This window comes from Gymnodraco acuticeps, unplaced genomic scaffold (genome assembly GCF_902827175.1).
Source record: "Gymnodraco acuticeps unplaced genomic scaffold, fGymAcu1.1, whole genome shotgun sequence".
NCBI lineage: Eukaryota > Metazoa > Chordata > Actinopteri > Perciformes > Bathydraconidae > Gymnodraco > Gymnodraco acuticeps.
Genome location: NW_022992053.1, coordinates 1,781,333 through 1,804,970, shown reverse-complemented (window position 1 = coordinate 1,804,970; position 23,638 = coordinate 1,781,333). Strand labels below are relative to the sequence as shown.

The 23,638-nt window shown below is 44.4% G+C and overlaps 1 protein-coding gene across 7 annotated transcripts in view; it reads left to right on the top strand.

Annotated features, from left to right (window-relative positions):
• LOC117536941 (nck-associated protein 5-like) overlaps positions 1–23,638 on the top strand; it is a 184,621-nt gene that overhangs the window by 111,999 nt on the left and 48,984 nt on the right. For all 7 annotated transcript variants that reach the window (XM_034202042.1, XM_034202039.1, XM_034202041.1 and 4 more), the window contains 3 exons: positions 855–923; positions 2,277–2,315; positions 12,345–12,464. In XM_034202042.1, coding sequence (XP_034057933.1) covers positions 855–923; positions 2,277–2,315; positions 12,345–12,464 — 228 coding nt within the window. The remainder of the gene's footprint in view (positions 1–854; positions 924–2,276; positions 2,316–12,344; positions 12,465–23,638) is intronic.

Genomic DNA, 23,638 nt, shown 5'->3' with positions numbered 1-23,638 from the left:
ATTGTGGTAAGGTTAGGTTTAGTAAAATATCATGGTTTGGCCTAAAAAAAGTATGTCTGTTAGATAACTTAATATAAATGAACTCAACGTTGACTTTTGTCTTGATATTTGACACAAACTGCTGTGTCCTTGGTTAAAGTCCCACGTTTGTTGACTCATCCACCCACCCTAACTTTCTCCCTAAGAATGTTTGATACATCACAAAAACATAACCTGGGAACAAATGTATTTCCTTAATTACATAGTTGATAATGCAGTTTTGTTGTATGGAAAGGTCATTTTTTATTGAGTCGGTGCAGTACACAGTCTCCTGTGTTGTGTCTGAGAACCTGTTGTTCAGAGGAGCTGCCCTCAGCACTTCAGTGTACACGAGCTATCTGAGGTGGCCTAGCCTTTAAGATTTACTGGATTAATCATTTCAGTGGAAAGTCACCTCCTGAGTTCCCAGAATGGTTTTTGTTTCCCGTGGTGCAAAACCTCTGGCAGTAATTGAGTTATACCTGGGGGGCCTGCAGTGAGCCGAACAGACACAGTGAAGGTCTGCGGGATGGAGCTGGGATGCCTGAAATTAAAAGCACCATTCATTTAGAACCATCTTCCTCCAGTGAACCTGAAAAGCGTGAGCGCCACCGGGAGAGACACTCTTGATCTATCTCTCTGTCTGCTGCTCTGCCTGAGTAAGAGGAGATATTATCATCAAAGCTCATCTGTATTATAACACATTTATTTTGTGAAGGTATGACCATATTATGTATCGTGTTTATTAGACTCTCAGAAGAGATGTGAAACCATACCTCTAAAACTTTTTAACAGAAATGGAAATGACTGTAATCATGTCTGTGCTTTGTGTACAGGCTGAAAACTCTGCTCTGTCCATGGAGAACGACACTCAGAGGAAGCAGTATGAACGCTGTCTCGATGAGGTGAGTGTTCCTGATCTCACAGCACAAACTAATTCTGTCATGTAAACCATAGTATTCTATATTTATATCTTAATGGAAATGTCCCATATCCCTACTGGCTGTATCTGCTGTCAGAACGATACAGTCTAGGTCAGAACTGATTTGCAGCAGGAAGCATTGTCACTCTACACACATATATGTAACCAGGATGGACTGTGATTAAACATCAGTATTCACATCTATCTTTTTGTACACCTTAAAAAATCAAGATAAAGTGTGTGAATGGCTCCTTTCTTACATGATTAGAGAGTGGTATTGAAGGAAAAAGGAAATAGAAATCAGAATCAGAAACAGGTTTAATGCCAAATAAGTTTACACGTACAAGGAATTTGCTTGTGTATATGTTGCATACATAAAGACAGTCAAAGAAGATAACAAGTAAGAAAAACAACAAAAATGTATCATACATTAAGATATAGAAAGTTATTTACATCAAATCTGGATGTACCAAAAATCTACATAAAATATATTATTGCAAATTATAACAAAATATGTGCAGCACTGTGGAAAGATGTGCAGATAGTGGGGAGGTAGCTTGTGTACAAAATGTGCAAAAATATTCTGAGGGTTGTGTAGAACTGGCAATACTTAAATAAATAATAAATACAAAATAAAACTCTAAAAACTTGAATGTTTTACTTCCGGCGAGACAAGGTAATCTGTTCTTCTGTGAAGATGCAGGTGCTTCAGAAATATAAGAAACAGGGAAAAGGCATTTCAGATTAAGAATATAAACATTTGATCATTCTAATTATCTTAGTTATATCACACGGTCTGAGATCAGCCAGTTAAATGCATGATCAGTGTTTATTAGTGTTTCAGGAGGGCAATCGACACACACTTGTAGTTATTATTAACTCACACTTTTCATCACCAACAAAAAAATTATCCTGCTTATAACACAGTTACTTGCTGAAGAAAAACAAAACGTTCACACAACATATGGATGTCATAATGATTTTTAAAAAAAAATGTTTTTATTGCGATTAAACCCTTCTAAATATTAGCAATTGATCAGGTCAAACTTTGAGAAAATGTTTTTTATGACTATATTTTGGTTTATTTATGTGCTGAGAAGTTAGATGTACTTATTGCAGGCAGCCGCTGTGTGAATTTACTAAATCTGATTTTGTGATGCAACCCGCTGTCAGTGTGTCCTCACAGAACCTTACATGCCTCTCATTCTCTCAGATGGTGTTTGTAGAGGGTCACTTTGTTTTACAATCGCTCTGCCTCTCACAGTTCCTCTGAAATCCACTCTAATGACCAGACTCATGATGCATGTTAAGATATTTGTTTTCATGTCTCTTCAAGGTGGCCAACCAGGTGGTCCAGGCACTGCTCACACAGAAGGTGAGTCTGTCTCTACATCCTGCATCCAGTCAGCCATTATAGTCAGTCAGAGAAAGGGTGACCTTCACAACTAGTGACTATACTGAATGTCAATAACAATAACAATGATTAGCAGCACTTTATTTCTCATCTCATGTTCTATGACAATAAAATAAAATCTTATATTCTCATTATAATGCATGTCATGTATGATTACATGTGTAATACATCTCTTTATTTTCTCACAAGAAGCTATGTTTGTCATTGCAAACCAGCAGACGGACAAAATAGAAAATATCTCTGAGCTTTAAACTTAACACTGACAGCAAAGCATACTGAGAATCTGAACTGTGTGAGGCACATCCAACCAGTTTGCTGGACAAGTTAAGAAACACACAATATGTACTATTTCTGTAAACGTATCATACCACTTGTATCTGTTAAATTCCAAAGTGGCAATACTTTTGATGGACCAAAATGTTTTGGACTTGAATGTTAATAGTCTTGCTTCTGATTGCTAAACAATGATGAAGAAACATTCCAATAATAAGCCACACTTGTAATCCACACTTGTGGTGGTGTGCATAACATTGGGGGTCTTCTTGGAGGAATTAGATAATCTCCTCTCACACATCCCTGAAACTGGCCCTCCTGCTGTACTTCTCTGAGACTTCAACCTCCAGACAGGGAAGACATCTGAACTAACATCTCTTTTAACCGCCTTTGCTTTCTCACTGTCTCCATCCCCACCAACTCATAAAGCTGGCAGTGTCCTTGATCTCATATTCTCAAGGAACTGCTCTACTTCTAACCTCTCTGTAAACCCGCTCCACACCTCGGATCACTTCTTCATTTCATTCTCTCTACCCCTTTCCAAACATAACGAACTAATCTCTTCTCATCCTGCACTTGTCCGCCGCAACCTTCGTTCCCTCTCCCCCTCTACCTTTGCCTCATCGATGCTCTCAGCCCTCCCTTCCTCTGACTCGTTCCAACTCCTGCCTCCAAACTCTGCTGCAGAAACTCTCCTTTCTACTCTCTCATCCTCTCTAGACGCTCTCTGTCCTCTCACATCTCGGCAGGCTCGTCAGTCCCCTCCTGCTCCCTGGCTAAATGACGCACTGCGTGCTAATAGAACCATCCTTCGGGCAGCAGAGCGGAAACGGTGGAAATCCAAACACCATGACGACCTCCTAACCTATCAAGCTCTCCTCTCCTCTTTCTCTGCTTCGATCTCTCAGGCAAAAAGCACTTTCTTTCAAGATAAGATCCAATCTTCTTGTTCCAATCCCAAAAAACTATTTTCCATCTTCTCCACCCTCCTGGACCCCCCCAGAGCCCCTTCCCCCTCCTCCCTTCTGTCAAGCCATCCATCCATCTTCTCCCGCTTATCCGTGGTCGGGTCGCGGATGTAGCAGTTCCAGCAGAGAGCCCCAAACTTTCTTTTCCCTGGCCACATCAACCAGCTCTGACTGGGGGATCCCAAGGCGCTCCCAGGCCAGGTCCTAGGTCTACCCCTTGGTCTCTTCCCAGCTGGACGTGCCTGGAACACCTCCCTAGGGAGGCGCCCAGGTGGCATCCTAACTAGGTGCCCGAACCACCTCAACTGGCTCCTTTCGACGCGAAGGAGGAGCGGTTCAACTCTGAGTCCCTCCAGGATGACCGAACTTCTCACCTTATCCCTAAGGGAGACACCAGCCACCCTGCGGAGAAAACCCATCTTGGCCGCTTGTATCCGCGATCTCGTTCTTTCGGTCATGACCCATCCTTCATGACCATAGGTGAGGGTAGGAACGAAAATGGCCCCGAAGACAGAGAGCTTTGCCTTCTGGCTCAGCTCCCTTATCGTCACAACGGTGCGGTAAAGTGACTGCAGTACCGCTCCCGCTGCTCCGATTCTCCGGCCCATCTCACGCTCCATTGTTCCCTCACTCGAGAACAAGACCCCGAGATACTTGAACTCCTTCACTTGGGGTAAGGACTCATTCCCTACTTGGAGTGGACAGTCCATCGGTTTCCTGCTGAGAACCATGGCCTCAGATTTGGAGGTGCTGATCCTCATCCCAGCCGCTTCACACTCGGTTGCGAACCGATCCAGTGAGTGCTGAAGGTGAAGCCATCAGAACTACATCATCTGCAAAAAGCAGTGGTGCAATCCTTAGTCCACCGAACTGAAGACCCCCTCCCCCATGACTACGCCTCGAAATCCGATCCATGTATAATACAAACAGGATTGGTGACAAAGCGCAGCCCTGGCGAGGCCAACCCTCACCGGAAATGGGTCCGACTTACTGCCGAGGACCCGGACACAGCTCTCGCTTTGGGAGTACAGAGATTGGATGGCCCTGAGTAGAGACCCCCTCACCCCATACTCCCGCAGCACCTCCCACAGTAACTCCCTGGGAACTCGGTCATACGCCTTCTCCAAGTCTACAAAACACATGTAGACCGGATAAGCGTACTCCCAGGCCCCCTCCAGGATCCTTGCGAGAGTAAAAAGCTGATCCGTCGTTCCACGACCAGGACGGAATCCGCATTTTTCCTCCTCAATCTGAGGTTCGACAATCGGCCTGACCCTCCTTTCTAGTACCTTAGAGTAAACTTTCCCGGGGAGGCTGAGTAGTGTGATGCCTCTGTAAATGGCACACACCCTCTGATCCCCCTTTTTGAAAAGGGGAACTACCACCCCGGTCTGCCACTCCTTCGGTACTGTTTCCGACTTCCACGCAACGTTGATGAGACGTGTCAACCATGACAGTCCCTCAACACCCAGAGCCTTCAGCATTTCTGGGCAGATCTCATCCACCCCCGGGGCTTTGCCACAGTGACCTCCCCCCGGGAGATTGGTGTTGATCCCCCGTCATACTCCAGCTCTGCCTCTAACATAGAGGGCATAACAAATCCCTGAAGGCCTCCTTCTTCAGTCGAACGGCTTCCCTGGCCACCGGTGTCCACCAGGAGGTTCAAGGGTTACCGCCCCTTGAGGCACCTAAGACTTTGAGACCACAGCTCCCCGCCGCGGCTTCGGCAATAGAGGCTTTGAACACCGACCACTCTGGTTCAATGTACCCAACCTCCACAGGAATGCCAGAAAAGCTCTGCCGGAGGTGTGAGTTGAAGGCCTCCTGAACTTGGGCCTCCTCCAGACGTTCCCAGTTCACCCGAACTACACGTTTGGGCTTACCAGGTCTATCCAGAGGCTTCCCGGGCCACTCGACCCTACTCACCACCAGATGGTGATCAGTTGACAACTCCGCCCCTCTCTTTACCCGAGTGTCCAAAACATACGGCCTCAGGTCCGATGATATGATAACGAAATCGATCATGGACCTTCTACCTAGGGTGCTCTGGTACCACGTACACTTATGAGCATCCTTATGTTCGAACATGGTGATTGTTATGGCCAATACATGACTAGCACAGAAGTCCAGTAACAAGCCACCACTCCGGTTCAGATCAGGGGGGCCGTTCCTCCCAATCACGCCCCTCCAAGTGTCTCCATAATTGCCCACATGTGCGTTGAAGTCTCCCAGCAAGATTAAAGAGTCCCCTTCAGGAGCCCCATACAGGACTCTTTCTAGGGTCTCCAAGAAGGCCGTATACTCCGAACTGCTGTTTGGTGCATAAGCACACACAACAGTCAGAGTTTTCCCACCCATAACCCGCAGGCGTAGGGAGGCGACCCTTTCGTCCGCTGGGGTAAACTCCAACAACGAAGCACCCAACCGGGGACTTGTGAGTATCCCCACACCCGCCCGGCGCCTCACACCTTGAGCAACTCCGGAGAAGAATAGAGTCCAACCCCTATCCAGAAGTAAGGTTCCAGAGCCGACGCTGTGCGTAGAGGCGAGCCCAACCAGATCCAACTGGTAACGCTCCACCTCCCGCACAAGCTCCGGCTCCTTCCCCCCCAGAGAGGTGACGTTCCACGTCCCCAAAGCCAGCTTCTGTCGCCCGGGTCTGGTCCGTCGAGAACAACCTGATCTCATCAGAATGCGTGACTCCACCACGCAACCTTAACACCACATTGCGTGGTGGAGTCACGCATTCTGCTACATTTGCGTGTCGGCACCACGCAAAAAACCCCAATGTAAAGTGAATGAGGCTCTTTTGTCGTGGTGCACACACGCATTTCTACAACGTCCCGCAGTGAGCTTTTATTCTATAAAATGTTTTTAAAATCTACTTTATAGCTTGTAGTATCCTACAAGTATCCTCACGGGAGGCTTCTTTTATTTTATTTGTATTCATAATAATTTGTATTTGTCGTCAGAATGTATTATGGTGCATTAGTTACGAATTTTTGTTCTCAAAAAACAGTGCATTGTGTGTAATACAACTGTGATTTTGATTAAATTAGTTAGTTTTTAAGGAAGGCCAGAGCTTCAGCTGTGTCAATAGATTGTTACCTTTAGTTAACGTTATTTAAAAGATAATGATCATGTCCCCTTTATTGTATTATGAGCGTCCATTCCCATTGGATAACGGAGAATTTTACACCCGGAAGTGAGTATTCTCTTTACTGTCGATTGATTTTACAGTAATATCTGAACTACTCATCAACTCAAAAACACCAGATTATCCTTGTTAATTACACAACATTGATTGGTTTAAATTGTGTACAATGCTTTTGTATTTTTCCCCTTCGATTCGGAGAAACGAATATTTGTTCGGAGTTTTTGGATGGCAGAAGACACTACACTACCCAGAATCCTCAGCTATCGTTTGGGACTACACCATGTGCTTAGCTTGACAAACCCCGTGATCAGTCCTCAAGCTCTGTGATTGGATGTTGGAGTGGCAGTGCGCGAAGTTTACACGGAGCGTCAAAAAGCACCTTGAAATGGAATGAAACCCATCGACGGCACACTATTCAAAACAGGAATCGAACGTGTCCTATCCCCCCACCCCCCCCTTAGGTTGCAGGCTCCTCCAACAGTGCAACACAATAAAACAGATACACAGAAAAAATAGTGAAATAGTGCAATAAGAGTCTATATACAAGATTGATTGGAATCTTTTTTAATTTTTATTTAACCTTTATTTAACCAGATAAAAGCATTGAGATACAATCTCATTTTCAATGCTGACCTGGCCAAGAAGTTAGCAACGTTACACATAACACATAACACACACATATAAAAGAGAACATAACTAAGAAAACAAAAGACAAAAAAGCAGTCACTACATTGTGAATATGATATATTAGATAAATAATTTCTAAGTAGCAGCCAGATGAATGTTATGGATGTTGTTTCTAAGTTCAGGTGTTTAATAATCTTATAGCCTGTGGGATGAAGCTGTCCCTGAGTCTGGTGGTTTTAGTCCGGATGCTGCGGTACCGCCTGCCAGACGGCAGCAGACAGAACAGTTTGTGGCTGGGGTGATGGGGGTCTTTTATAATCCTGAGGGCTTTCTTTAAGGTTAACCTGGTATTTTTACTCCACTACATTTATTTTAGTTACTTTACAGATTTGGATTAATGATGTGAAATATAAACAACCCTTAAATCAGACTTTAGTTACACCTGAGTAAAATTCAGTGAAGGTGATTGTCAAGTGCCAACAATCAGGAGAGATAGTTGATAGTTGGTGCTCGAGAAGACTAAACATTTATCTGCAGATCCGTATAAAGCATATTCATTACTCGTTATTCTCTAATCGTTCATTAAAGACTGCATATAATTGATATTTGCACATCCCTTTCAAGATTTCAAGATTTTCAAAGGTTTATTGACATATCATATACACAACTACGGTGTAGTTATGCAATGAATGAAAAACTTGGGTCACAGGTTCCTCAACAGTGCATTACAAGACATCTATCAATATGTGTGTACCTCCACCATTAAACTGTCATATTCTGCACATTTCTTATACTATCTACATAAGAGTATAATTAATGTGTATAATATCAGTTAAAATAAATGCTTCAACATAGTTAACATTGCAGGAAAGTTGATTGTCAAGTTCCAAAACAAACCATGCAATATATTAGACGTTAAGCACTTTGTCAGGCTTAATATGTATCTGTAGATAGATACCCCCAAAGCTTTTTTCTTATTTAAAAGAAGACCTTAGCCTAAAGTATTCTTTAATGTTTAAATAAAGCCTTATTAGTTTGTCTGTTTTGCACATCCTCCTATCAGGCACTAAACTGTTTTATTATAGATATTATTTACAGTATCTTCTTGATATTTTCTATTCTATATTTATATCATTGACCTTCTACTTTCCCACTATTTTGTATGTACTCTTAATATTTAAATGTTTTCATCAAATATAACACATTCAAAAGTGCTTTACAAAAATGAAAGACATTAAGAAAAATGCATTTTAAACAGTCATTAAAAAGCAACATAATCTTCCTGCATTGCAATTACTCCAAACGTGTAATAACGTGCTTTAACCAGTAGGAGGTGCGGGTTAAAAAACTGTCAAGTTTAAAGTGTTAACAAAATAAAATATATTGCTGTTTCTGGTTTAGTTTACGACGGATATATTTTGTTATTGTTTTGATATTTGTAACAAAAGCGATGGAAAAAACCCATAGTAACACAGAAAATATGGTCTTAACATGACCCAGTGGTCTAGTAGTTAATAAAAAACAATAATATCAAAACAGATTATTACTACTAACTTTATTGTGAAATTAAAACAGAACGGTAAAAGAATAGTTTCCGGTCTATTCTGATGCCCGATCTCTGTAGATAAATAAAGAACTACGATAGATGTGTAATATTTAATGCAGCCAAACCATTTATTACAATGCATTAATGTGATGACTTTCAAAGAATAAAGCAAGCACTGCTGAATAAAGTATGATTTTATCTTTTACGAAACGTTTTTTTTTTCATATGGAATGCAGTTGGAGGTCAACCAATCACAGAGCTTGAGGACTGATCACGGGGTTTGTCAAACAGAGCACATGGTGTAGTCCCAAACGATAGCTGAGGATTCTGGGTAGTGTAGTGTCTTCTGCCATCCAAAAACTCCGAACAAATATTCGTTTCTCCGAATCGAAGGGGAAAATACAAAAGCATTGCACACAATTTAAACCAATCAATGTTGTGTAATTAACAAGGATAATCTGGTGTTTTTGAGTTGATGAGTAGTTCAGATATCACTGTAAAATCAATCGACAGTAAGGAGAATACTTACTTCCGGGTGTAAAATCCTCCGTTATCCAATGGGAATGGATGCTCGTAATACAATAAAGGGGACATGATCATTATCTTTTAAATAACGTTAACTAAAGGGAACAATCTATTGACACAGCTGAAGCTCTGGCCTTCCTTAAAAACTAACTAATTTAATAAAAATCACAGTTGTATTACACACAATGCACTGTTTTTTGAGAACAAAAATGTGTGACTAATGCACCATAATACATTCTGACGACAAATAAAAATTATTATGAATACAAATAAAATAAAAGAAGCCTCCTGTGAGTTACTACAAGCTATAAAGTAGATTTAAATTTTTATAGAATAAAAGCTCACTGCGGGACGTTGTAGAAATGCGTGTGTGCACCACAACAAAAGAGCCTCATTCACTTTACATTGGGGTTTTTTGCGTGGTGCCGACACGTAAATGTAGCAGAATGCGTGACTCCACCACGCAATGCGGTGTTAAGGTTGCGTGGTGGAGTCACGCATTCTGGTGAGATCAGGTTGGTCGAGAACCTTCTGGCAGCGCACCCGACCCCATCGCTGTTTCCCGTAGGTGGTGGGCCCGCGGGACGGAGAAGCGGAGGTGTTGCCCACGTTGCCTTTTCGGGCTGTGCCCGGCCGGGCTCCGTGGCAAGCCCGACCATCAGACGCTCGCCGACGAGTCCTCCTTATGGGCCTGGCTCCAGAAGGGGACCCCGGGCTTCCTCCGGGCCGGGTATCCTCACTTCCTGGTTTTTCTTTCATGAGGTCTTTTGAACCAATCTAAGTCTGGCCCCTTGCCTGAGACCAATTTGCCATGGGAGACCCTACCAGGATCACAAGGTTCCAGACAACACAGCCCCCAGGTTCATCAGGGCACACAAACCTCTCTACCACGGTAAGGTGCTGGTTCTTCTTCCTTCTGTCAAGCGACTTTGTTAACTACATTGAAAAAAAGGTTGATGATATTCGCTCTTCTTTTTCTGACTCACCTTTACTCACCACTGGGTCACCAGACCCCCCCTTCACCCACACACTAACCTCCTTCTCTCCTCTCTCTCCAAGTGAGGTTCTTACCCTCATTATCTCTGCCCGTCCTACCACCTGTCCTCTTGACCCTAGCCCCTCAAACCTCCTTCAGACTATCGCTCCTGATATTCTACCGTTTCTCTCCCATTTCATCAACACTTCTCTAACTTCTGGTCACTTTCCAAACAGTCTCAAGGAGGAGAGAGTAAACCCTCTCCTAAAGAAACCCACTCTCAACCCGTCTGATGTTATAAACTACAGGCCTGTCTCTCTCCTCCCGTTCCTGTCTAAAACACTTGAACGCGCTGTCTTTAAACAACTCTCCTGTTATCTCCATCAGAACAACCTTCTGGATCCGCACCAGTCTGGTTTCAAGGCAGGTCACTCAACAGAAACTGCCCTCCTTGCTGTCTCTGAGGAACTGCACACTGCTAAAGCAGCCTCCCTCTCCTCTGTCATCATCCTTTTGGACCTGTCTGCTGCATTCAACACGGTGAACCATCAGATCCTCCTTCGCACTCTCCAAGAACTTGGAGTTTCAGGCTCTGCACTTTCCCTCCTCACCTCATACCTCGAAGACCGCACCTACAGGGTAACTTGGAGAGGGTCAGAGTCCGACCCTTGTCAATTAACTACAGGGGTCCCTCAGGGCTCTGTCCTTGGTCCCCTCCTCTTCTCTCTGTACACAAACTCACTCGGATCTGTCATTAGCCCGCATGGTTTTTCATACCACTGCTACGCTGACGACACCCAATTAATTCTGTCCTTTCCCCGCTCAGAGACCAAGGTCGTCGCACGCATCTCTGCTTGTCTAGCTGACATCTCTCAGTGGATGTCTGCTCACCACCTCAAGCTCAACCTTGACAAGACTGAACTGCTTTTCTTCCGGGAAAAGATTGTCCCACTCTTGACCTGACAATCAACATCGGCACCTCTGTTGTTTCCCCGACTCAGACTGCAAGGAATCTGGGTGTGACCCTAGATAACAAACTGTCCTTCACTGCAAACTTCGCTGCTACAACCTGCTGCTGCAGATACACACTTTACAACATCAGGAGGATACGTCCACCCCTGACCCAGAAAGCGACGCAGCTTTTGGTCCAGGCTCTCGTCATCTCACGCCTAGACTACTGCAACTCCCTCCTGGCTGGTCTACCTGCATGTGCCATCCGACCTCTGCAGCTCATCCAGAATGCAGCGGCTCGTCTGGTCTTCAACCTTCCTAAATGTTCCCACACCATGCCGCTCCTCCGCTCCCTTCACTGGCTTCCGGTAACTGCTAGAATCCACTTCAAGACAATGGTACTTGCGTACCATGCTGCGAATGGATCTGGCCCTTCCTAAATCCAGGACATGGTTAACCTGTACACCCCGCACTGCGAGGGGGACCCAAGTTCCCATCAGCAAAAACACGTGGGTTTGCTATCCTGGCTCCAAGATGGTGGAATGAGCTCCCCATTGACATCAGGACAGCAGAAAGCTTACACATCTTCCGGCGCAGACTGAAAACTCATCTCTTTCGACTCCACTTCGAGCAATATAATTACTAACAAAGCACTTATATACTAATAAAGGACTGGTTTATCTATAGCCAGTTGAGTAGCACTTGAAATGTTTTAGCACTATGAAACCTGATGTACTTATATGATTCTGTTTTCTTCAAGGTTGTATCTTGTTGGTCGAACGCACTTATTGTAAGTCGCTTTGGATAAAAGCGTCAGCTAAATGTAATGCTGTAGACCAGCTTGTAGAGAACTGTCACTACGAACACAGCATTGTGTCCTGTTACTCTTACATTAGCATCAGTTACACATAGGTCTCTGTAATACCCCATCAGTCACAGTTATCAGTCCATTCTTGTCCTCCTCTAGGACTTGAAAGAAGAGTGTGTGAAGCTGCGGACCCGTGTGTTTGACTTGGAGCAGCAAAACCGCATACTGAGTGTTCTGTTTCAACAACGTGTCAAGATGTCCACGGCTCCTGTCTCCCAGGTAGGAACGCATGGCAAAATGGATACAAACAGGCTCCGACAGGCCACGCTGCTGGCTGCAATGCCGTTTGAATTTTACATGAGCAGTGCACTACTTCTAAAGGTTACTAGCTGGGAAAAAGGACTAGAAGGAGAGAGAAACCCTTCATGGTGTAATTCAATTTAAATCGTTGTGCAGATTAATGTCAGATTCTGAATTGGAAATAGAATAATTTGGGTTTACTGTTCTTCCATTCTTTGCTACTGTGGTTAGTGTCATAGTGGCATGTATAGTGCACTGTTGGTCATCAGCACTGTCTTTTTTTATGTTAATCCTGTCAGAATTTAGCCTAATAGTGTGCTAGACCTCTCGTCCATCTGGAAAGCTCTCTCAACACCACCCGGGGGATAATAGCTGAACTCCTGGGCCTCCGTTAATGTTAGGCATCATATTCAGTTGTCAAGCTTCACCACTGCACTGGAGAGCTTCAAAGCTGCGCTAATTAATATTTCTATATACAAAAAAAGTATTCGTTAACTTTGTCTTCCTGGGTGGGTGTTATCATAGTGACCCACAGTGAATGATCACACAACTCTGCACTTACTCTCAGCTCGTTGTTCTGTTTTGGTGTGCAACCTTAGCCGTTAATAGCATTTTATGCTTCATGCCCAGCACCAACGAGCCAACAGAAAGGGTTAACACCTAGCTGGTAGACATGTGGAAGCATTGAGCAACTTAAGAACAGGATATTTCTGTCGTGAGAAGGTGGACACCAACACCAGAGGTGAAATGAGACTGAACATTTAACTTTTATTGGAGAAGTGGTCCAAACACAACTACAAATAAATGTGTGAATGGGCAATCATTCGCAATATGTTAGCAATAAAAACGATATGGTCAGGATTGAAGATAGGGTTTATAACTTGTACTACTGTCTTTCCAGCCAGCGCTGACATTTAGAAGTGACCGATTTCAATCCATTTTGACCGATTTCCAAATATGAATGCTTTATATCCATTCATAATAATAGTATATTTCACTCCGTATACAAAAGATTGTTTCCAAAACTAAACTTGAAAGGTGTTTCATAACTAAGTGTGGTGGCTCAATCCCCAGTTACGTTTGAGTAAACTTGGCTATAAACTGTGACGCGTTCTCGAAGAGAAAGTCCATATTGAAGCAATATAGTTTTAAGGGTATTTAATAAACAAAATCAAAACATAGTAACTATGGACAAAACGGTCAACAGAAAAAATGACAGCACAAGCTCACCCTCTGTCGTCCCACTCGACATGAAACAGGTGACTTAAATAGACAAACCACACCCATGTGACAATTACCGGAAGTGCTCAACAAACAAATAAAAGTGACATAAACAAATAATAATAATACAAATAATGAACTTGGGCTAAGTAGCATTATGGCACCTACAGTAAGTCTTTCCTCACTATATTTGTAATGACTAGGTTAGCTAAGTTAGCTAGCTAGCTTACAGCAGATCTGCAGTAACATCAGAAGGAGTCATGTCATGTGATCACATTGTTAAAATAAAATAAGACCATCAAACATTTTAGGGAAGTTTCCAACAACAGAGGCAGTTGTCCAGCTTTATAATCCTGAACATCACCAAGCGTTCCGGTCCCAGCTGTGTGCGTCACTTTTTAGTGTCCCCTGGTCTCCCAGCTGTGTGTGTGTCACTTTTTAGTGTCCCCATGTCTCCCAGCTGTGTGTGTCACTTTTTAGTGTCCCCTGGTTTCCGTTGTGTTTTGCGCAGCGTTTTAGTAAATGCTGCACATGTTTTGTCATGTGAAGATGTGTCTTCCTGTGTTGCGGCTCATTTGTGTTTTTGTATGTGCATCGTTTTTGAAACTGCAGCGCGTTTCTCCTAATGGAAGTGTGTTGGGCCATTTCAACGTGTTTGCCCCTGTAGGCCACTGGTTACAACAGCAATGTGTTGAAATTAATAACCTGTCCCATGCTGTAAAACTAACTGCATGAATCTAAAGTCAACTTGCCTCCTCTACCATGAATAATTAATGATGGATGATACTTTTGATGGACAGATGAGTATTTTAGCATTCTGAGCCAAATATTAAAAGAAAACCCTGAAATGGAGCCCAGCTTGTGAGCCTTTCATTTTGTATTTTTTCAAGTGCAAGCTGTAATTGACAGAAGTGCTGGGACTGTAATGAGGATCTCTCACTGTCATTGTACCAGCAGCAATACTGAAACCAATTACAGACAAATGACACATTTAAAGTGTCTGCTGTTGACTAAAGCTCTACACGTATCATGCCCCTTTCACACCAACGCAGCTCCCGTTCTAGCTCCGTGGTTGCGCTCTTCTGATTCGGAACCGGTTTTTCTTTTCAGTCCCCGTTTTGTTCACAACGCCCAGAGCCCGAGTGGTGCTGCGTCATTGCGTCATCGTTTGCGTCATGACGTATATTTATCAGCTGCTGTGTGACAGTCAGACAGTGAATACTTTCCAGCGGCCGCTGCCGTGAGTTAACGGTAGATAAACTCCGGTGGATGAGCAGCACTGCAGCGGTAGGTAAATGCAGATGAACCACATTAATAAACAATGAACTGCTTCTCTGTGCTGCTGCGTAACGCCTCACTCGGTTCTCCCTCAGGTTACCACTGTTAGCTCTGTCCGTATTGTTTCCAATGTTTGCACTGTTAGCAGCCACGGTGAGAATCACTTGGAGGCAATCTCTGCTTTCCTAAAGAGCACCTTTAAATACTTCCACTGGAGCTTCTGCTTTACTGTCAAGCGGAAAATGTCGGCAAATGAAAACTTTACATCCATGTGATCCAATTAGGAGACTGTACCCTTCCTCAAATTAATGCATGAAACACACAGAAAAGCCATATTTCTAACATGTTATTTTCATCTGGGTTAATTGCTTGAGGTTTGATTAATGATTTTATTGAAATAGAAATACAGTATATATTATTGTGTTTCTCTTTCCAGTTAAAATGTGCACTTGAATGGAGACTTTTGGTTGAAGCCAAAGCAATCAACACAGGCTGCTTCTCAATGTCAAGGAAGGATCCTTCAGAGCCTCTATTTCAAGGATGCTACGTCATCAAATCCCGCCGAAGGACTGTTCCAATGTACAGGATCCTTGGAATTCTACCGAGGACTGAATCCTTCGTTGCAGAACATTTCAAGGCTGCTTATGTGTATCCTTGGCGGTCTTAAATGAATGAGGTTAAAATGTTAACATAGGTTCAGGAGCATGGCCACGCCTAAACCTCCGCCTCGAACCACGGCCACCCCTATTTATATCCGGCAAAACTTCCGGCCACTGCTCGTCTCCTTTCAAGGATCGACAGGCAGACCGTGATTCACGCCGCGCGTCGTCACGGTTCAAACTAACTAAAACGCTACCACGAGAACATTTGACTCACCATGGATCCCGAACTGCTGATCAACTCACCAGAGTCAGACGAAGATCTCTCCGACATCGGCTACCCGCCATCCACGTTTCAGCAGGTGGATCTAAGCAGGGGCGGACCTAGCACATTTGGTGCTCTAGGCGAGCTTCACCACTGCGCCCCCCCCCCCCAAAAAAAATCAAAACATCTTAACAGTTATACAGTAAAGTACTGCACCTTTATTTATTACAAGCAAGAGCTAAGAATAAATATAAAGTGCACACTAAATAATTAAAACAAACAACTTAGCTAACAAACAATAATAATAATAATAATAACAATAACAAACAATAAAAGAATGTGCAAATTTGCTTTCAAAGAAAATTTAGAAGAAATGTAAAATATGTTACACATGTCAAATAATCAATATATAATATGCTAAATAAACAAACAAATAAATAAAAATTAAGAACTATTTACATTCCACTCACTATCATCACACAAGGTTAGCCTACATATTAGCTCCTACTGGTTTCCATTTACAGTGCAATCCTTCTGGCCTTCCTCGCTGCAAAGTCATCAATCACATCATCATGTGAAATCTGACCACCAACCTCATGGTTAATACTGAGTACAGCCAGACCATTGAGGCGTTCTTGAGCCATGGTTGACCTCAGGTATGTTTTCAAGAGTTTTAATTTGGAAAAACTCCTCTCGGCTGAAGCTACTGTTACTGGTAGCGTTGCACTGATCCGCAGAGCAATACACAAGTTGGGATATATTTCGGTGAGCTGCTTTGTGTGTATGAATTTCAACAACTCAAGAGTTGTCATGCTCTTTGATGGCAAGTCAGGTACATTTTCCAACTCCTGAGCCAGCTCCTTCCCATACAAATCCGATTTCCCTCCATGGCTTAAGGTGTGTGCAACTGCCTCTGCTTGCTTCATCAGCTCTTGGTGTGGCAGGTCTGGGAAGTACAGAATGCCAAACTTGTCTTGCACATGTTTAAGAGTGGTAAACCTCTCCTTTTGTGCTGACACTGCAGCATTCACCACCACGTTAAGGAAGGTTACCTCCAGATTTTGCAAGGCATCCCTCAATGGCTCATCAGGAGACTCATATGAGAAGTGCCTCTTTGTTGACTTCAGCCGCTTTTGTTCCTTGTCAACTGATGCAGCAGGTGGTCCCAGATATTTTAAAAGTGAATCTAAAATGATATAACAAAATGTGTATTATCAACATTGAATAATTTCCATTTGTTAAATGTAGCTATTATTTAGTTAGTAAGCATTTGGACAGCCTGACAGGTCTGATTGAACTAATCAAGAGCTATGCCTATGTTATTAGAACAGTTGAACCAGGTGTGTTAGTTCTGGGTTGGAACTAAAACATTCAACAGGACTGGAGTTGAGAACCACTGAGCTAGTTAGCTAACGTTAGCGCACATTATGACAGGGTTGAATTTGGCAAATGTTTGACTCGGATAGTCAATGTGCTTTCTGAGGTAAACTTAACGTAAGCTAACGTTACCAACTAACTAACATTCCACCACACTGGCTAGCTCGCTACACCAAAACTAACATTGTTATTATTACTAATATTTCTATTTCATGACACAACGAAAATAGCCTTATGACAGTTTCGACTGAATGGCAATAACAAACGCTGGCTAGCTAACGTTGGCTTGGCTAACTAGCAATATTACATGATCCATTCGCTAATGTTGACAATACAATCAAAATTGCATACCTTTCACCTTGGCACGTTTCTCTTCTTCTTCTTTTCTTCTGTTTTTATACTGCGCCTCGGATGGCTTTTGCCTCTTCATAGTTCTCTAACGTTAGTCTTTCTTTCCTCAACGCTCAATTTTATAAACACTTGACCGATACCCATCAATGCACAGCGCTCTAGCATGTTCTGACTGTGAACACCTAAAGCCGAGGCTCTTAGACCGACCGACCGTTTTAGATTTTTGGCTTATTTCCCCTTATGTTAGAATTTTTTTTTATGTAAGAATAATGGTTGCAGATATAGAGGGGGGCGCCAAAACTACGCCAAGCGTAGCGTTGTATTTGGTGCAATTTTTGGCGCACCCCCTCTGGGTAGCAGCCCCCGGCCACTCGCAGCGGCACACTCGACACGCCTCTCGGACGGAGCCGCGCTACGAAACGGAGCCCGAACTCAGGAGATGGACAGTCATTCAACTCCAACGTTTCCTGAAAGGAAACGGCATCCACTTTCACCGAAATGACAACAAGGCTAGGCTAGACTGTTCAACCTCTACAAAGCCTACAGCAGCACAACGGCAAGAACAATGACACACACAGCTCTTCCTGCTCAAGAGCCAACCACCGCGCGGCGCGCACGCACCACGGGTCGTGACGTCACAGGCCTCCGTCCTCCTCCTCGGACACAGCCCGACTCACCAGCACCCCCTGGTGGGGGCCAGGTCGTATTGCCCTCTGTGCCTGCTCTCTCTGTGTCTGACATGTCGCAGCTCATGCCAACCTTTCTCTCATCCAGAGTTAATAATATTACTTTTGTCGGTAACGGAGTAGTGTAACGCGCTACTTTTATAATTCAGTAATCACACTACAGTTACTAACATTGCCCCGACACGCGTTACTTCGGTTACTTAAGGTGAAGCTAACGCACAGCTATTTGTTGTTTGTTTATATCACGTAGTCTGTTCTTCTTCTCTGTTTTCCGGTTGTTGCCTGTTTTTAAAGTAATATGTAATATATATTTTTTTTTAGTAACGACCCCATCTCTGCTCTCATCCCCGCGCTCACAGGCTTCACAAAATCCCCTTGCACATACATCCCTTCATCCCTCCATCCCTCAACCCTACATCCCTCATCCCTTCATCCCTCATCCCTTCATCCCAACATCCCTCATCCCTTCATCCCAACATCCCTCATCCCTTCATCCCTCATCCCTCATCCCTTCATCCCTCCATCCCTCAACCCTACATCCCTCATCCCTTCATCCCTCCATCCCTCATCCCTACATCCCTTCATCCCTCATCTCTTCATCCCAACATCCCTCATCCCTTCATCCCAACATCCCTCATCCCTTCATCCCAACATCCCTCAGCCCTACATCCCTTCATCCCTTTATCCCTCATCCCTACATCCCTCATCCCTACACCCCTTCATCCCTTTATCCCTCATCCCTCCATCCCTCATCCCTACACCCCTCATCCCTACATCCCTCCATCCCTCATTCCTCATCCCTACATCCCTCATCCCTTCATTCCTCATCCCTCATCCCTTCATCCCAACATCCCTCATCCCTTCATCCCAACATCCCTCATCCCTCCATCCCTCATCCCTCATCCCTACACCCCTCATCCCTACATCCCTCATCCCTTCATCCCAACATCCCTCATCCCTCTTCCCTACACCCCTTCATCCCTCATCCCTTCATCCCTCATCTCTCCATCCCTCATCCCTTCATCCCTTATCCCTTCATCCCTCATCCCTCCATCCCTCATCCCTACATCCCTTCATCCCTCATCCCTCATCCCTCCATCCCTCATCCCTACATCCCTCATCCCTACATCCCTTCATCCCTACATCCCTCATCCCTTCATCCCTCATCCCTTCATCCCAACATCCCCCATCCCTACTCCATCCCTTCCCCAACACCCAAATGTTTTTCCTCCCCGTGCAACCAGCTACACTCTAGCCACAGCAACACCACCCATCCGCTCTCTGTGTCTGACATGTCGCAGCTCATGTCAACCTTTCTCTCATCCCTGTGCTCACAGGCTTCACAAGATCCCCTTGCATATACATCCCTTCATCCCTCCATCCCTTCTTCTCTACCTTCAGTGACCCTCGCAGTGAGCAGACGCTCCGGTCTCTCTCTCTGACCCTCGCAGCGAGCAGACGCTCCGGTCTCTCTCTCTGACCCTCGCAGCGAGCAGACGCTCCGGTCTCTCTCTCTCTCTGACCCTCGCAGTGAGCAGACGCTCCGGTCTCTCTCTCTCTGACCCTCGCAGCGAGCAGACGCTCGGGTCTCTCTCTCTCTCTGACCCTCGCAGTGAGCAGACGCTCCGGTCTCTCTCTCTGACCCTCGCAGCGAGCAGACGCTCCGGTCTCTCTCTCTCTCTGACCCTCGCTGTGAGCAGACGCTCCGGTCTCTCCCTTAGGAAAAATAATAAAATAAACTTCGCCAGCCAAGCCGCATCAAGCAGTTCAACCAGGGAACACACCGGGGTGCTCCGGACTCCGAGCGTTACTGCCGCATCTTCGCAGCACGCGCATCCCTCTCTTGCCAATAATGCGGAGCCCCCTCCCACCCGGCCTCAGCATGCTTAGTCAGCATTCCACCATCTCAAACACCTCACTCACTTTCCTCTCTATCATGCAACGCCTCAGACTTTAACCGTCGATCACCCGCAGGGAGGCAGGATGGTGTGTAATAACTTTAATGAACCAGGCTGCTTTCTCTCTAACTGCCGCCTAATTCACATCTGCTCGTTCCGCGGCGTCGCCCATATCAGGAGCACCCGACCACACAACCCAACTTAACATTTACGGCATAAACGTATTTTCCCTTAGAGTGTAACGGAGGCCTGGTGCTGGGCAAACCACGCGCGCATCATTCTAACTCCTCAAGGTAATGTTTAGTTGGATTTAGAAGTGAAGATGTAGTCATTCGTTCCGGGCATGTTATTTTCAAGCTACACGTTTCTGGTCCAGAAACACTTTCAGAACATCCCGCACATTTTGGGGGCATCATCAGAACATTATTAGAGCCATTTCTCCCGCATCGGCGCAGCATCCACAGCAGCTAGACCGGGCATCTCTTATCCAACCATCTAGGCCCTCGGCCGCTCGTCATCCCAAGCGTATCACGCTTACATCCGCAACAATCTAAACGACGTCAGACACGCACACGCTTAAGTCAGCTGCTTTAATCCGACTCTTTTGGGGGCCCACAATCAGCCCACGCAGATCATGCCGGAGACGGAACCCCCACTCTGAGTCTCCCACTGCACGGACCATAGCTCGTCCTCCCAGATCATCCCTTCACCCCCCTCATATCATTCACATGTTACTTCAATAAACGTACAAACGTCACATTGTTGTGGTGTGGTTCCTGCTAGTGAGCCCACAATTCTTTGCGCACGGACCAATTTCCACGGACTGGCGCGGTGGCATTAATCATGCAGTAATGATGGGCCTGCACATCATAAAGAATAGAGGGCAGTTTCAGTTTACTTGACATTTGTTAATTGTTAATGGTTATTTTTTTCAAATTTGCTTGTGTGTTTGTTTATATTATTAAAAATACAATTGAAATGTGATTACACATTTTCTACGCATCGATAAGTGTTAGAACGACTACAAACATGCACAAACTATATATGCAAAATTGACACCGACGAAAAGTGTTGCTTGCTTATTGTGCGGGAAACATGAAATATATATATATAATATCTCTTCCTCCATCTCAAAAAATTGATGGATAAAAGACAACAACAAAAACGTGTCCATCTTCGCAAATCATTTATGAGTCTTCAAACAAGCCGCGCTCAATAATGCACACTTGCTAGCCTGTTCCATTCTTCATTCTCCGAATGTCAGGAAGGATTCTTGCCTAGCCTCTGAAGGACCTGACTCAAAAGGATATGTCCTACCAAGTAAGCGTCCTCGACTTTGAGAAACGGCTATTGTCTCACTCCCTGATAGTCCAATAGCGACGCTTGGTCAGGGTCCTTTGGCGTCCAGTTGTGACGCGCCGAGTCTCCTTCAGCTTCATAAACGGACGTAAGGAGCTTTCAACTGATTGCAATGCATTCCCATCGGCGGTGGTATTTGACGCTCAGGGAAGCACCGCATCCGTCCATGTCAGCGGCAGTTAAAGGCAATGTGAGCGTCCATTCCCATTGGATAACGGAGAATTTTACTCCCGGAAGGAAGTATTCTCTTTACTGTCGATTGATTTTACAGTGATATCTGCATTACTCACCAACTCAAAAACACCACATTATACCACAACATTGATTGATTTAAATTGTGTACAATGCTTTTGTGTTTTTCCCCTTCGATTCTGAGAAACAAATTGTTTTATCGGAGTTTAGGATGGCCGAAGACACTACACTATACCCATCCTCAGCTATCGTTTGGGACGACGCCACTCCGCTTTGCCAAACCCCGTGATTAGTCCTCAAGCTCTGTGATTGGTTGACCTCCAACTGTATTCCATATGAAAAAAACATTTCTCAAAAGATCAAATCATACTTTATTCAGCAGTGCTTGCTTTACTCTTTGAAAGTCATCACATCAATGCACTGTAATAAATGGTTTGGCTGCATTCAGTGGCGTAACAAGGTTGTGATTGGCCCCGGTGCAAATGTTTTTTTGGGCCCCCCCCCCCCCAACTCTCTCTCTCTCTCTCTCTCCACTTTCAAAATCTATTTAAAACTCATAACAAATAAACAAAATTCCCAAAGTTGTCTTGAAATTAACTAATTAAATAAACGAAACGAAAAATATAGCCTACTTATGCAAACAACATAAAACGGAGCATTATTTATTTCTACTTGAATGTCGCACTGCACCCGCTTTGCGATTATGTAGATTATCTCATTTTGAACAGCTGGACTCAAGTATTTCACAGAACCTTGTGGTCGCTCAACAAGTTCTTTCAGAACCGGATCGTAACATGCTAAAAGTTCTATCATATTGAGAAAGTTTCCACTGTTGGGCTGTCGAAGAATCTCCCTATGTCCTCTAAAAGCCAAGTTACAAGTGGCCAGAGTGATTGTAATGTTGACAATTCGCTCAAGTACCTGTCTCCAGTAATTAGCAGCATTCCTTGCATTCCTCTCCATGTTTGCATCGATTCTCCCGTTTTTCTTCCACTGTTCATATATGACACACGCTCCGACATGGACCTGAGATTGTGCATGTGAGTCAATCCTCCTAGACAACGCATGTCCACGCATCACCGTAGAACGGTGCACCTCGGTCTGCGAACAGCCAGCACGGCTCACAATAGGCACAGTCCAGGGTGGGGGAGTAACACAGCCATGTCCGTGGCAGTTTGATACCTGCTCTGGTAGTGGTGGTGTAATACATCTCGGAGAAACACCTGTTTCTTTGATGTGTGTCTCTGGGGAATGGGCCGATAGGCCTACATGGACCGGTTGCTATAATATAGCCTATGATCTTGGTGTCGGGGGTCAATAGTGCCATAGAGTCCCCTATCGGTTGACGGCGGGGCCCTTGCGGGAACTGTAGGACCACCGCCGGGCACAGAAGAAGGTCGCACAGCCACGGATACAGCTTCACTTGTGGAGCTAGATGATGGTGAGGCAGGTGAGCTATCGTTAGCCTCTGGCTCCGGCTGCCGCTGCACGTCAACATTACCAACGTTACCGTTCGATTTCGAGGACGATGTATGACAAAAAAAACGGTCTAATTTTGTCTGTTTAGCCGTTTTCTCTCTTGTCCTTTCACTTTTGAGCGCTGCTCTTGTGTTTTGGTTTGCTGTACATTATAAATGCAAGCTATTCAATTTGTTATAATTCTGCCGATCTTGCTGCTGCTACAGCTGTGTAGTACATATAACTTTTGATGTTGATTAAACGGTTTGCTCGTCACGCAAAGTATCACATGACATGAAAGGGAGCAAGGTCATTGGACAGACAAATTCAAAATGAATTTAGGTTGCTAGGTTACGTTGAAGACTAAGTGAACCAGTCAATGCCTTTGGGGCCCCAAAATAAAATAAAATATATTTTTTTAAAAATGGGAAAAAAAATGATATATAGGCTATAAATCTTTTTTTTTTTT